This window comes from Rhagoletis pomonella, unplaced genomic scaffold, assembly GCF_013731165.1.
Source record: "Rhagoletis pomonella isolate Grant_MI unplaced genomic scaffold, Rhpom_1.0 Rhpom_scaffold_00004, whole genome shotgun sequence".
Taxonomy (NCBI): domain Eukaryota; kingdom Metazoa; phylum Arthropoda; class Insecta; order Diptera; family Tephritidae; genus Rhagoletis; species Rhagoletis pomonella.
In genome coordinates, this window is record NW_023458558.1 from 31,280,589 (window position 1) to 31,296,311 (window position 15,723).

Consider the following 15,723-nt stretch of genomic DNA (forward strand, 5'->3'; position numbering starts at 1 on the left):
TGCCTATTTCTCGTTGTTCGCTTTGTGTTGCCGCAGTATTCGCCACAATATAACGCAAACGAGCGTATGTACATAGGGAAAATCTATAAGAATCTTCCGTACCATATGGGGAAATATTATAATATACAATACATACATTGCACTTGACAAATCCGTCATTCATTACACAAGCGTACTTCCAAACCCAGCTTGTTTTAGGCATGTCTAAAATATTAATATTTACGAAGTTGGTAATGCACGTACAGATATCGGATCGGTAACAAATAAAATTATTGAGACACACCCACCTGCGAATCTAAACGATGACCGACAGTTGAGGCAATTTTTGTGTTGGAATGAAAAAAATTTTAAAATTTCTTCCACAATTATTTCACAACAATACGTTCATCAACCTACTTCTCGTATTAAGGAAACTTCATTAAATAATTGTGATTTTAAAAGCTTTAAATATTATGAGAAAAGAAACTATAATTTGAACAAGCTGATACAATAAAAGTACAAAATCTTTAGGTGAATGAATAGCAAAAGGCTTTGTTACCTTACTTTTTGTACCAGAAGTGGCCTACCACAGGGTTTAGTTCTTATATAATTCCCAATGAGAACGTTCTCGTCAGTTTTGTTCTCATTTTGGTTTTGGTTATTTGGTATTTTTTAACCGGCTTGCAAAAAAGGAGGAAGTTATCAATTCGTCGGTGTTTTTTTTTATTTTTATGCCCCAAATTAATCTGGATTAGATCCGATCATTAGAGCATGAAATATATATATATTTTTGTATTGAATTCGGTTTTGTTCTTTGCTTAAAAATTACTTGTTTACTCTAATTACCGTGGCCAGCCCGCGAAACATGTGGAAAATAGGGTTAATAGGGCTTTCGCACGATGCGATTTTTCAGGCAACTTTTGCGTTCCACTCACGCAGGAACAAAATGAATGGCTAAAAATATCAAAATATAAAAAAAAATATAAAAATATTCGCCTTAAAAAGACGTTTGCATTGTTCAACTTTGAATTCCACTTTTGGTTGAACGGCCTTTCAACTAACCGTTTTCAACAAAGCTGGTCGCCAGCCAACATTTAGCCATTCAACTTTGTTTTTCGTGCAACCCTGCGTGAGTTGAAAGCAAAAGTTGAACGCAAAATCGCCGCGTGTGAACAGCTTTTAAGGATGTCAGTGGCAAAAATACATCGATGTTTTTTGCGCCTCGATACATCGATATTTGTAATTTTTTTACATTTAAACATTTGAGGTATTCACAACAGTGTCGAAAGTGTCATATTGTTGTATGTCGTAAACTTTAAACGCCTAAAAACATGTTAAAGGGGTTTGCAAAGTCATCCAAGTCATATTATGTATTTTCGTAGTGTTAAAAAATAGTTGGTTGTGGTTTCAAGTGCTCTAAACATTTATTTAAGCTTTTAAAGTTTACGACATACAACAATACGACACTTACGACATCGCTGTGAATCCCTCAAATGAGAAACTTAAAAATTTGTGTGTTACGTTAAAAAATTTATATTTTGCTGTGACGGGTGGGTCATCCAATAAGCATTTATTTGAACGCTTACAACTTCTCACCATAACAGTATTTTTCTAATAACTTACCACCGTTTTTAAGTTCATGAATTGTGTTTTCTTTTTTGATAATTTTTCTTTGTATTGTCACCTTTGGTATATGGAGAATGTCTTGAAACATCCATATTTTCGATGCATCGATATTTTTCCAACATTCCTAGCTTCGATGTTTTTTCGAAATCCCTATCTCAAATTAAACGTCAAAAGAGGAGACCAATGTAGGGAAAACTGGAAAACTGCGCGTCTTTTTTCACCAACTTACAAATAATTCTAACATTATTGCTTTTAAAATTTTGCCTAGAGTATAGTTAGAGAATCGAACTCCCTACAGCAACATTGAAATGACCGAGGATGAAGAGGCGGTGGAGGCCTCCACCTCAACTCCCAAGGAGGATGTGTATTTCCTACAGTACATTGAGATGGAAAATTTCAAGTCGTATCGAGGCCATGTAATTGTCGGCCCGCTAAAAAAATTTACTGCAGTCATTGGACCAAATGGATCAGGTATAGTTTTATTGTTTACAACCCGTTTCAATTCAATACTACTCTAATCGCTTTCCTAGGAAAGTCAAATTTTATGGATGCAATTAGTTTTGTAATGGGTGAGAAGACTTCAAGTTTGCGCGTGAAACGACTCAATGACCTAATACATGGGTCGTCTATTGGCAAGCCTGTGTCGCGCAGTTGCTATGTAACCGCTAAATTTCTCATCAATGATGAGCAACAAATGGATTTTCAGCGAGCAGTTATTGGCGGTTCATCTGAATATCGCATAAATGGGGAGGTAAATTCGAATTATGTGCTTATAATAAATAATATACGTACATATAGCAAACAAATTATTTTTATTATAAAGAATGTAACAAGCGGTGCCTACTTATCTAAACTCGAAAAGATGGGTATAAACGTTAAAGCGAAAAATTTTTTAGTATTCCAAGGCGCTGTAGAAAATATCGCAATGAAAACGCCAAAAGAACGCACGGCGTTGTTCGAGGAGATCAGCGGGTATGAATATTTTAATATCTATATTTTTATATACATACATTCATATGTATATTTGCAGTTCGGGGCTTCTTAGAGAGGATTACAATCGTTTAAAACAAGAAATGAATTTAGCTGAGGAGGAAACCCAATTTACGTATCAGAAAAAGAAAGGAATGGCTGCAGAACGTAAAGAAGCCAAACATGAGAAGATGGAAGCAGACCGTTATGCGCGTTTGAAAAATGAATATGTGAGTTAACCATATAGCAAATACTCTCTTTTTGATTGTTGGTCTTAATAAAATTGGCCTAAAATTAACGATTACAGAATGAGAAACTGGTGGAATATCAACTGTTTAAGCTTTACCACGTAGAGAACGATATTAAAAAACTAAATCAAGATCTGGAAACCAAGCAAAAAGACGTTAAAAGCGTTGAAGTTCGAAAGGAACAAGCAGATGAGGTATTGCGGGAAAAAAAGAAAGATGCTGGCAAGTTTTCGCGTGATTTGGCAAAAATAGAGCAAGAAATACGAGAGTTTGAAACGCAAATGAACAAAAAACGTCCACTGTATATTAAAGCCAAGGAAAAGATAACCCATTGTCAGAAGAAATTGACATCACTGCAGAAAACTCTAGAGACTGCGCGCGAAGCGGATAATGCACATCAACAAGATATTCGTAAGCTGGAAAAGCAGTTGGCTGAAGTTGAGACATTGAAAAAACGTTTTGAGGATGAAATCGAAAACGAATCTCAGCGTCGTGGGAAAAGCGTAACGATGGAAGAAGGTTTGGTGCAGGAGTACGATCGCCTCAAACAACAAGCGGAAGCTACAGCCACACAATACCGTTCACAATTAGATTCGGTGAACCGTGAACAGAAGTCCGATCAAGATATGTTAGATGGGGAAGGCAATCGTAAGGCATCGGTGGAGGAGTCCTTGAAAAAGTTGACTCTTCAACGCGAAGAGGCAGTCAAAAGGCGCGACAAGCTAATGGATCACATAAAATCATCACAAGCCGCATTAGAGGAACAAAATCGCATCAAGGATGAACTGCGTCGAGATGTGGGCTGCTCCAAGGAGAAGATAGCTGAAAAGCAACGAGAATTGGAAAATGTTCGCGATCAGTTAGGTGACGCGAAGAGTGATAAGCACGAAGATGCGCATCGTAAAAAGAAGCAGGAAGTTGTGGAGTTGTTTAAGCAACAGGTGCCGGGGGTGGTAAGTTGGTAGCCCCAAGGGCTTAATTAATTTTTTTTTTAACTTTTTGTATATTAATATATAGGCAGGTTCAGCGATTCAGTTTTCGAGTGCATTTCAATCCCATGCAATTTAAATTCAAACTGGCTTGGTTGCAATTAACTCGGAAGTAAATTGCAGAACCTGCCTGATAAACATTCTTGGCATATTAACTTATATCCCAAACAGTTTATATATGAATTATTTTCCAAAATTGTAGCCACTAGTCTAGTTTGTAATACTGTTAAGCCTAATTTCTAGTCTGTAAGATTGTAAATCATATTCCGAATAAAGACGAATAATAATAATAAAAATAATATACCTACTAGGGCTGTGCGATTAATTGATTACTCAAAATTTTAATTAATCATAAAGTAAATAACTCAGTTATTCGATTAATTAGAAGTTATGATTACTCAAAAGTTCAGTTACTCGAGTAATCAAGATTTTTGATTAACCAAAAACAAAAATATTTGAGTAATTTGCTTTATGATTAATCATCATTTCGAGTAAAATGAGTAATCAACATTTCAACTCTTTACATATGTATAAAGTAGTTAAAGTTCCTAGATACTATTAAAACAACGTTTCTGTTTTCAAAAATTAAAACGAAAATTTTTTTTTCATATACAGAATGTAAAAAAGAAAATAAGCATTTTCCAAAGCAAACTCTTTTAACGAGCAAAATTATTTTTTTTGAGTAATCATATTTCAAGTAACTCGATTAATCATCGTTTTGAGTAATCAAAATCTTGATTACTCGAGTAATTGATTAACTGAATAATTGATTAACCAACTTGCTCGAGTAATCGAATAATCGCACAGCCCTAATACCTACATATTTCAGTACGATCGCATGATAAACATGTGTCAGCCAACGCATAAACGTTACAATGTTGCCGTGACCAAAGTATTAGGTAAATATATGGAGGCCATTATCGTTGATACCGAAAAGACCGCAAGGCACTGCATTCAGGTAAGTTCAACCATATCAGCAAAATATAGTCAATTTAGTTTAAATTTTTTTAAATTTAAATATATATATATATAATATAAATAGATTTTAAAAGAAGGAAGATTGGAAGTTGAAACATTCCTGCCACTAGACTACTTGCAAGTAAAACCACTTAAAGAGCGTTTGCGGTATGCATAACATCCCATAATTTTAATTTTGTTGTCATGTTTTCACATTTCACTTTCTTTTGTGTAGGAACATAACTGAGCCGCGTAACGTCAAACTTGTATTCGATGTACTTAAATTTGAACCACCAGAAATAGAGCGGGCTGTATTGTTTGCTACAAATAATGCATTGGTTTGTGAGACACCCGAAGATGCTATGAAAGTGGCTTATGAAATTGATCGTACACGCTATGATGCACTTGCTTTAGATGGCACCTTCTACCAAAAGTCTGGTATACTTTCTGGAGGTAGCCACGATTTGGCGCGCAAAGCCAAGCGTTGGGATGAAAAGCACATGGCACAGTTGAAAATGCAGAAAGACAAATTGAACGAGGAGTTAAAAGAGCTGGTTAAGAAATCGCGGAAGCAGAGTGAACTCGCTACAGTTGAATCACAAATTAAGGTAAATAAATGAGATATCTAATTGAAACCTACCTAATTAGCATAAATATAATTGATTAATATCACATAAAAGGGCCTGGAGAATCGTTTAAAATATAGTATGGTGGATTTAGAAGCATCAAAAAAATCTATTCAGCAATTCGATAATCAACTAAAGATGGTGCAGAGCCAACTGGATGAATTTGGGGTAAGATCTTAACAAACTCTTTTATTGGTATATCATTTGTGATAAATATTATAAAATTTTAGCCTAAAATCAGTGAAATTGAACGCCGTATGATGAAACGTGAGGAGCATATTCAAGAAATCAAAGAGAATATGAATAATGTTGAGGATAAAGTATTCGCATCGTTCTGCAAGCGTTTGGGTGTTAAGAACATACGGCAGTATGAGGAACGTGAGCTTGTCATGCAGCAAGAACGTGCACGAAAGCGTGCAGAATTCGAGCAACAAATAGACGCAATCAATACCCAGTTAGACTTTGAGAAACAAAAGGATACCAAAAGTAATTCAAAGATTATACATTACAAAAAAATTATATGTATTAATTGCAATTCAAACAGAAAATTTGGAGCGTTGGGAGCGTAGTGTTCAAGATGAAGAGGACGCACTTGAAGGTTTAAAAGCTGCAGAGAAACGCTACCTTAAAGAAATTGATGAAGATAAAGAGAAAATGGAAAAACTTAAGCAGAGCAAACAGGCAAAAAAACAAGCTACTGATGATATGGAAGAGGATATTTCCAAAGCTCGGCGTGATGTTTCTAATCTGGCTAAAGAAATACATAATTTAGGCAGTCAGATATCAGCCATTGAGGCAAAAATCGAAACGAAAAAGAATGAGCGCCATAACATACTAATGCAGGCAAAGGTAAAAATTCTACTATATTTGATTTATCACTACTTGTATTAATTGGATTTATTTGCCGTTAATAAATGCCACTAGCAAAGTCTTCGTAAGGGGTTTTTCTTATGTTTATCGTAAATTAGTTGGTTAATTAAATCTGAAATTATTGTAAATTAAATTCCACGATTTTATGTTTCATCTACAGATGGATTGTATACCTATACCGCTGCTCAGAGGTTCCCTCGACGATGCTGTGCGCCAAGGCGACTCCGAAACGACCTCCACTTCGCTCATTTTAGAACGCGAAAATCAGTAAATATACATATTTACCAGATCCAATTTTGTGGTTTTCTATTTGATATTTTTATCTGCCAATATATCTCCAATTTCAGAATTGAGGTCAATTACAGCAGTTTACCACGCGAAATTTGCAAGCTAAGAGACGATTCCTCTTTTAAGAAAATGAACGATACATTGCAAAAAGACTTGCAAGCCAAATTGGATGTACTCGAACGCATACAAACACCAAATATGAAGGCAATGCAAAAATTATCACTAGTTACAGAGAAAATACAATCTACAAATGAGGAGTTTGAAAATGCACGGCGCAAAGCGAAAAAGGCGAAGTCCGCCTTTGAGAAGGTGAAAAATGAGCGTTCCGAAAAATTCATACAGTGCTGCAATCACATATCAGATGCAATTGATGGAATCTACAAAAGTTTAGCACGTAATGAAGCTGCACAGGCCTATCTCGGTCCAGATAACCCGGAAGAGCCATATTTGGATGGCATCAATTATAATTGTGTGGCACCGGGTAAACGTTTCCAGCCGATGAGTAACTTGAGTGGTGGTGAGAAAACAATTGCAGCCTTAGCATTGCTATTCTCCATACATAGGTGCAAGCAAATTTAGGATCTCAAATATGTTTATTGGTTTATAATGCATCGTATTTTCACAGCTACCAACCAGCTCCGTTTTTTGTGCTCGACGAAATCGATGCAGCGCTTGATAATACCAATATTGGAAAAGTGGCATCTTACATTCGCGATCACACAAATAATTTGCAGACAATTGTTATATCGCTCAAAGAGGAATTCTATGGACACGCTGACGCGCTGGTGGGAATAACACCGGCGGTGAGTATTGGGAAAACAACTTTTTAAAATAATGATGATTTTATTTAATTTCCTTAGGAGGGAGACTGTTTGATATCCAATGTTTACCTATACGATCTGAGCGTTTTCGATGATAAATAGTCGATCCTTGTGGTTTCCTCGTTTTTCTTCATATTAAAACCATTCTATACTTTAGCAAAAAAGCAAAATGTTAAACATACTTATACAGCACAGTTTAACACAACACTGTTCAATTTGATTGTACTGAAATATTTTTTTTTCACCAATTACATAATACGTATTTACTGTAACTAATTAAACAAGCACTGTAACTAATTAACAAGCACATCTATGTTTTTTTTTTAAGAAATATTAATAACTATGCTGGATGATATGAACTTGGTGAAAGGCGAGTGCAAAAGAATTAGATATGGCTACTGGAACTTTTCTTCTTACCGGTTGTAATAAGCAGCATAAAATATTCAAAATATGCATTCTATTTGATCTCTTCTACTAAGAAAAAAATACCAAAAACAATTCTAATTCTTTTGATTTTCATGAGGTTTTTGTTGGTTTAGCAGCATAAATTCTTCAAATTGGCTGTCAGTCATCTTTTAGGGCTTGTTCGAGTTGCAATCACAACTGCAGTGTTGCGTGAATTATTAAAGTATCACGTTCGAAAGAAGTGTGTGTCGTTTTGTCTTAATTCAGCACCACACCCCTGCATCGTGCTTCTCTATCTAATTTCGAGAACACAGAACAGACCTTCGGTTTGTTGATATTGGCCGATAACATTCCTCTTCCTCTAGCAAGTTGCCTCTCCTAACTTACTCCCTTTTTGACTGCAAAGAGCCTAACACTCTCCACTACGAAATCCTCAGCAAGATTATTAACCATCTGGTCGAAGGAGGTCAGAGTGCAACTGGGAACTCGTACCAATCCCGACGATGAATAACCCAAAAAATCTCGGACTTACCCTCGGTAGCCTGCGCTGCTCGGCGCACACAACCTCGATTGTCAACATAGTTTAGAGCCGCAACAAGGTCCTCAAGTCGCTAGTCGGTAGCACCTGGGGTAAATATACAAAGAAAAGTAGCTGGCAGCATACAAGGCATTTGGACGGCCGGCCTGTGGTCGCCGGGAACTAGCAGGAACGCAGTGGACGAAGCTACAGACCTGTCAAAATACGGCACTCCAGACAGCCACCGGATGCCTTCTGACGTTGCCACAGCACCATCTACACGACGAGGCTCAGATGCTCCCCGTCAAGGAGCACAGCACAAAGTAAACAGTTCTTAGTACGGTGTCACAGACGCGCGGGCACCAGAACAGACACCTGCGTGCAACAGGCATGTCAGGAGGCATCTATACGAACTGAAGGACGAAGTCCAGAGGTTCATAAAACCACCTCCGGACTCTACAGAATACCATACAGGCCATAAAGGACATTCACAGGGAGTCGACTCTTGACCTGTGAATGCCGTTTAGGTAACACATCCACCTGACGCGGACGAGACAGAGCTTCGTCCGCCTTGGAAGACTCGCACCGTAATAGCCCAACTTCGCTCCGGCTACTGTAGCCGGCTAAACTCGTACCTGAGCAGATAAGATGCACATATGTCCAACGAGTGCCCGGCATGCGGAGAGATACCCCCGACTCGAGACATCTCTTAGCTTACATCTCGGTCCTTATGGACAGACCCAACTGACGTGGCACGCTTCCCGGGTCTCCCGTTGGTTGAGCTTGCCAATAGGCAGGGTTGAGTAGCCGCTACAACAAGAACAACATCTGTTGACGAGGCACAACCTAAGGTTGGTTAGGTTCGAATGGTGGCGGAAAAACTCTTACGCCCAAGTAGAAGCTAAGTGCCGTTTCGTTAACATATATCTCGACAGCATATGTTAGAACCAACCGGCATGGTTGATAAAGTTGAGTATGTTGTAGAGGCATACATATATCAGAGAGTTCGCGTCACGTTTTGAACTAATATACTCCTAGCATGGTATTTTTGCTAGTAATTAGTGCTGGACATTTGCAAAGAAGGTACTCTACTGTTCTACTCATTTTCGTCTCTGCAGATTCAACCGAAGTCGTTGTAGACGTGGGTGCTAACCGGATCCGATTTCTGAAGATTGTGGAGGAAGATGTCTCTATATAAGGTTCCAATTGGGGGTGAGATACGATCCTCGATCGAGATCAATGTGGAATCCTTTCTAAAAGATTAAGATTCCTACACTCCTTGATTAGTTTCGAACTTGTTGTAAAAGACGCCAAGGCCTTAATGGCCGCCTGGCTGTCTGCGAAAATGGCTATACGATCGCCGTGACGTAAACCACTACGTTCTAAGAGACGGCGAACACTTCTACCCGAAAAAATACTTGCAAAATAGGGCAGATGAACTCCTGGTCCAACTCCGCGTTCCATTTTGGAGTCATAGCTGCAAAGGTGATGTATCCAGGCAGGGATATCAAGTTCCCCGTCGCAGTCGATTCTCGACGGAAGAATAATCCCGAAAGGTATGTGAAACTAAATCAGGTCGTATGTAATTGGTAGCCAGTCTCATCTTAGGTTCCAATAGGTGTGTAATAACATTGATGGTAGGGCAAGTACTCATTGCACGCGTGGTCCCGATGCATGCTGCCCTCTGAACTCTGCCTAGATTTACAAGATTCCACTTGTTTTTAAGGCAGTCTACCGTACCACGGAACCGTAGCATAAGATCGGACGTACAACCGCTGTGTATATCCAGAGTACCTCTTTTGGATTGAGACCCCAGAAAGCCGCTTACAGGAGCAATAGGCAATGCTGTCTTTCCTTACTCTTCAATATTTATTTTCCAGCTAAGCTTAGGATCCAGTATGACTCCAGATACTTCGCTTGTTTAGATAATCATAGGTTTTGTCCATTCAGCTTTGGTAATACAAAGCTAGGAATCTTATTCCTGACCGTAAATAGCATTAATTCTGCATTCTCTGCACGGTGTTATTCACCACATATGGACAAACTGGTTAATAAAATCATTAAATCGTCAGCGTAGGCCAATATTTTTACTCCCCCCTGGTTGAGCTTGAGTAGTACTGAGTTGATGGTGCTATGCCGGGAGAACCTCAACTGTCACGGGAGACGCGCACAACACTAGCACAACTCCGATCTGATGTACTTAATAGGGCTATTCCCTTAAACTCGTAAAATTTTCCTTTTCATTTAATTATATTTTAGCTTTCGTTCGAGCTGACGGGCTATTATGAAAAATACTACGTAACAAAAATTTACACACAAAGCCATGGTAAACTTTTCAGACAGTCACTTTGCGCACCTATTTATACATTTGCAAAAAGGAGCCTTCCCGTAACAGCCTCGTAAAATTACGAGTTCTACACACTTTAAGACGACTTTAAGTGAATGCCCTTAATGTATTTCCGGCATGTGGACGCAAAACACTTCTCAAACGGCTCGGAGCGAACCTTCCCAACTCTGACGGAGCTGGTGGTATTGCTCAACGTTATTTTACACAGCCGTATTAGTTTCTCGGCCGCTCCGCTGCACCTGGGTTCAAACCCTGGTTAAAGCAACATCGCAAAAAAATGTAGAAAAAAGGTTTTTTCTTAACAGCGGTCATCCCTCGGCAGGCAATGGCAAACCTCCGAGTGTTTTGCTGCCATGAAAAACAGCTTCTCATAAAAATACAATCGCCGTTCGGGGTCGGTGTTAAACTGTAGGTCCCTCCGCTTTGTGTGACAACATCAAGGCGCCCGCCACAAGTCGGAGGAGAAGCTCGGCCAAACACTAACATATGTGTAAGCGCCAATCTGTTATTATTATTATTAGTTTCTCGGGGATACCAAATTCAGATATCGTGAAAGCGGCTTTGAAATCGACAAACATATGGTGTGTTGAACTTATTCATGTACGTCTCTTGCAATATTTGACGTGTGGTGAATACCTGGGGGTGGGGTAGGGGGGTTACTCTGTAATTCGATGCGAAAGAAAAATGCGATGCGATACGTATTAATTATGATGTATTTGCCTATCGCATCGCATTGCCCTTTCGTATAGTATTACATAGTAGCCCCAAGTCGGTTGCATTTTATGGTTAAAAATTACTTGTTAATGCAACTTTTGAACGTTGAGCTTTACTGCAAAGAGGCGTATAGGCATCATGTTTGGTCGTCGGATCGTTCACAACATTAGCTGCGTGTGTTCCGTATATCGTAGCAGCATCTGTAGACAGCCAAGATGCTTGATAGACCATTTTATACTCGAACTTAGTACGCCATACCTGCATTTTTCGCCGTGAAGGCTGAATTTTCCTACGCTGGTACCAGAAACGCCTTCATTTCCCAACCTAACATTGAAATCGCCTAGCACAATTTGTATACTGTGGTATTATCCATGCAAGGCATCTGTCTGCTATCTCTATATAAATTTTGTTTCTGTAGAAATATACTCGACAGCACTCCCCTGACCACAATGGCGCTAGGGTGGTTCGCATTTATCTTGAGAACCCGATTAGAGAATGGACCTCCTTACACGAAGTTTTGGCGTCAGTGGGGATGGCAGTTTCGACTGCTTCTCGATGTAGTGAGCTACTACCTTGCAGATATGGATTGTGCTTATGCCTAGTTGAATAAGATGCCTGCTTTCGTGACGTGGTGCTAGCGTTCTGTCTGTTATGCCATGCTTTGTCTGCCTCAACGTGATGATACTGACACGACATTGGGAAAGATCTCGTGGCAGTTTGGAAAGCGGCGTTTCGACAGGTTTGTAAGTCAGTTCAATGAGCGTTGCTGAACCCAATGCTCTGCACTGTAGCGTCCTAGTTTACTACAGCAAGACAGATGCGGAGTGATGCAGCTAAAAGTACCGGCGAGTATTTAAGGATGGGTTACACTCGAAATTTGGGTCCTGTCGACCTCTAGACCCAGTTTATGTCTCACCTCCTCTAAATGTTTCCATGGATTTCGCTGTGCATATCTACTGGAATGGAGATTTAGTTTTACGTCTAAATCGGTAAATTACCACAGGGAAGAAGCCAGCATTTTTTCGATATGACAATTTGAAGGCAGTTCGGTTCATTTAAAGAAGCTCTTTTGAACTGCATACCATTTGCAATGCTGACTTATTCCCTTTGGTAATTAACCGATTCTTTTAATTCCACAATACATGATTCTTCTAATCTTGTTACTTTCATTCCTGAAGTACCTGGGCAAAATTCTAAGCTCCACGCCCATTACTTTGGACGCTATGAAATCGCAAATTTTATGTGAAATTTGAAAAAAAAATTCAAAACAGTATTCCATGAAGATAATGATTTTCCTAATGCTATTTCGTTCACAGTTTTATCATTTTTGGCATAATTACTAAGATTTTTTTTTTTTTAAAAACGTCTTCTAGAGCCAAAAATAGAATTTTTCGCCAATGTTGATAAAGTTTCTTGCAATTATCTCTGCTAAATTTTTTACAAATGAGTTACTTATTGAACATTCTTCATGCAGACACATCTGATTCCAGCGTTACGTTTGATAAACTAATAATCTAATAATCAAATAGAGCACTGGTGGTAAGACCGTAAACATGAGGAGTACCCCACAGGCAACATCGGGGTCGAAAGCCTTAAGAAGAGCTCATCATTTAGTAGACTGGATTTATGATAGAATTAACATAGTTGCATTGGTTTTGCTGCAAGAATTTACCATTGCAATTCAATTAATCTTTTAGCTTGGCTGTTCGAAATTCCAAAAATTAATAATTAACAGATGAAAATTACTTATTAGCATTAAAAAGACACGAAGCCAGGCCTAAAATTTCTAGGCTAGAACAAAAATGTAAGTTCTAAATTTAGCCTCAAAAAAACTAAGCTGGTCACACTGCGCAGAAGGCCTTAGCAGAACCCCAAAGAAAGAAAGACATAGCCGAAGTCTTCTGTTCTCGGTACAGGCCGACAAACGATAGTTGGCACTAATGCGAAAAAGTGATCAACCAAACGCACAAAAAAACGGTTTATTAAAAAAAAATTAAATTAACAATGGCTTTTTGAATTCATAAAAAATACACAACTAAATTTTTTTTTTCATTTTTGCAACTTTAATAACTTTTTATTAAATTTTTTTACAACTCTTCATCCTCCGTTCTTTAGATATTCTGTTTTGCGTGAGGAATATTCTCAATAAACTCCATACAATATTTAATTTTGCTGTACTCTTTTTGTGTTGATTGAGTATGTATTTATTTGTATTGTAGGTATGTATTTTTGTTTGTGGGTTTGCTTTTGATAGCAAATACTATGTAACTTCAATAAGTTGGTCGATATTTCTAGTAAAAATTTTTACTTTTCTTTACTAAGTATTTGTTTGGAGGTGGGCACCAACGTTTTTTTTTTTATTTATTAAAATTGTTATAAAAACAGAAATTCATTGAGAATATGAATGTAGTTTGCAAATCGGTATAAAACAAAAACAATTTAAACGATTTAGTGTATCGCACAGATGACTGTATATTTTTACGTAATAATCATGTCGAAATAATGCAACATTATGAGGCAACAGCATTTTTAGATGATGTTTCGCGTATGCAAGCACTAATGGTATTATTTGAATAACGTTTTTTTTTCTTTTTAAATATATATTTTCTATTTGCTTGAGGTTTATGCTTAACTTGAGGTTGTCGCGTTTAAGAGAAGCTTTTAGTTCAAATGATGCCAAACATTATTTCCTCTTAGTGCATTGTATTAGCATTCAGCTTGAAAACAAAAATTTCAGCACTTTAAACAAACATAGTTGCACTATATTTATTGTTGCCGGCTTCCAGTATGTGCGTTTGTTTGCTCCTATTGTTTGATGAACAAATGGTCAGAGGATAGATTATGTAATAATTTAAGTTTTTTTTTTTGTTTTAGTTTAATCGGATGTTTTAAGTTTTTGCGATGTCGGTAGTAATGTTGTGGAAATAGTTTTTGCAGTTGTGGTTGTCTTTAGTGTTGTTGTATTTATTGCTGTTTGTATTGGTGTTATTGCTACTGCAGCTGCTGCTGCTGTTACCATTGATGTTGCCATTGTTGCTGCTGCTACTAATGTTGGTGTTCGCGTAGCGCATAGTGTCGTCGTTTGCGATTGTTTTTATTTTTGTTGAGTTGAATGTATTTACTGAATTTCAGCTTTTCAGAGTGCCTTTATTACTGTAAAGAAAAAATAATAAAAAAGTAAAAATCATTAATTTACAATTTATTAAGAATTTTATGGGTAAAAATAAGAAAAAAATACCCATTCAGAAAAGCTTAACAACATTAACAAGCCATTCCGGCTAAGATAGTCCAAAATCTTTTGTAAGACATTTGAAAGACCGTAGACAACATAGTTGGAATGATTTTGTTTTTTCTTGCCAGCTTTTAGGGTGAAAAGCTCTTTTGACAAGCATGTTCCAAAATGGTGCCGTATATCATTTTATTCGCGCTGTGTCAATAGAAGATTCGAGATTCGAGTTCTCGGGCAGATGATTTTTTTTTAAATTTATTATTTCCTTTTTCAATAAAGTTTTTTTTTTATTATAAGATTGTAGTGTTACAAAAATATTTATGTATATACTTTTCATTTAAATTAATTTTTAGAAACTCATTTTGTTTTTTTTAAGTAAGCTTTTAGATTTCATTGTTTTAAAAAGGAAACCTTTTTTTTAATTTCATTTACTTTTTGGAAGCATTTCTTTTTTCTTTTTACAATAAATTTTTTTTATTTCTTTTAACATTTAAGAACTTTTTTAATTTAAAATTCACAATTTCTATTTTCATTTTAGTTTTAGGAACTTATTTTACTTTTTTCCTCTTTTAATTGAATATTTTTTCTTTTTCAATTTGATTTTCCTTAAATTTTAAGATTTTATTGTTTTAAAAAGATAAATATATTTTTTAATTTCATTTACTTTTAGAAGCTTAATTTTTTTCTTTTAACTTAATTTTATCTTTTTGAATTAATTTTCTTTAAACTTTTAAGTTATACAGATATTTAAAAAAATAAATAAATTTTTTTTTTAGTTTCATCCTGTTTTTAGAAACTTTTTTAACTTCGATTACTCTTTTTTCATCGGAAAGGATGTACCCTATACTAATTTTGTTTAGATCCGATAATTGGATCGTGAAGAAATTAACGATAATCTAAAATTTTTATATGAGAATTGAAGTCGGTTTTGTTTTTTTTTTTTTTAAAAACTTCTTGCTTTTAATATTATTTAATTTTTAGAAACCAATTTCATTAATTTTTCCTTTTTTTTTAATGTAATTTATCGTTAATTGTTAATTTTTATTCACCCTCATTGCGAGAGTCGTGTCGAATGCAAGTCGTTTTTCGAGAGTCGAATCGTATCGAAAATGTCACGTCATTGCTTAAAATTTCCACT

General features: G+C 36.7%; 2 protein-coding genes across 2 annotated transcripts in view; one reads left to right on the forward strand and one right to left on the reverse strand.

The window, feature by feature from the left end:
- Window positions 1-1,740: 1,740 nt before the first annotated feature.
- On the forward strand, window positions 1,741-7,674 carry LOC118737446 (structural maintenance of chromosomes protein 1A). The gene is made up of 15 exons (XM_036467941.1): window positions 1,741-2,076; window positions 2,136-2,356; window positions 2,429-2,577; window positions 2,636-2,804; window positions 2,882-3,775; window positions 4,641-4,769; window positions 4,854-4,936; window positions 5,004-5,376; window positions 5,449-5,562; window positions 5,625-5,880; window positions 5,939-6,243; window positions 6,425-6,531; window positions 6,612-7,115; window positions 7,178-7,355; window positions 7,413-7,674. The coding sequence occupies exons 1-15, from the start codon at window positions 1,914-1,916 to the stop codon at window positions 7,473-7,475; spliced, it is 3,708 nt and encodes a 1,235-aa protein (XP_036323834.1). The 5' UTR covers window positions 1,741-1,913; the 3' UTR covers window positions 7,476-7,674.
- A 5,730-nt stretch (window positions 7,675-13,404) lies between these two features.
- The window catches only part of LOC118737451 (eukaryotic translation initiation factor 4E type 2), a gene marked incomplete in the record, with an annotated part of 260,587 nt that continues 258,268 nt past the window's right edge, over window positions 13,405-15,723 (reverse strand). Inside the window, 1 exon segment of the mRNA XM_036467950.1 lies at window positions 13,405-14,509. Coding sequence (XP_036323843.1) covers window positions 14,485-14,509 — 25 coding nt within the window.

Excerpts from the sequence above, each read along its gene's own strand:
- LOC118737446 (XM_036467941.1), top strand. The coding sequence starts at position 1,914 with ATGACCGAGGATGAAGAGGCGGTGGAGGCCTCCACCTCAACTCCCAAG. Across the intron at positions 3,776-4,640 it reads AGCAACAGGTGCCGGGGGTG|TACGATCGCATGATAAACAT; the intron begins GTAAGTTGGTAG and ends TACATATTTCAG. Across the intron at positions 5,377-5,448 it reads CAGTTGAATCACAAATTAAG|GGCCTGGAGAATCGTTTAAA; the intron begins GTAAATAAATGA and ends ATCACATAAAAG.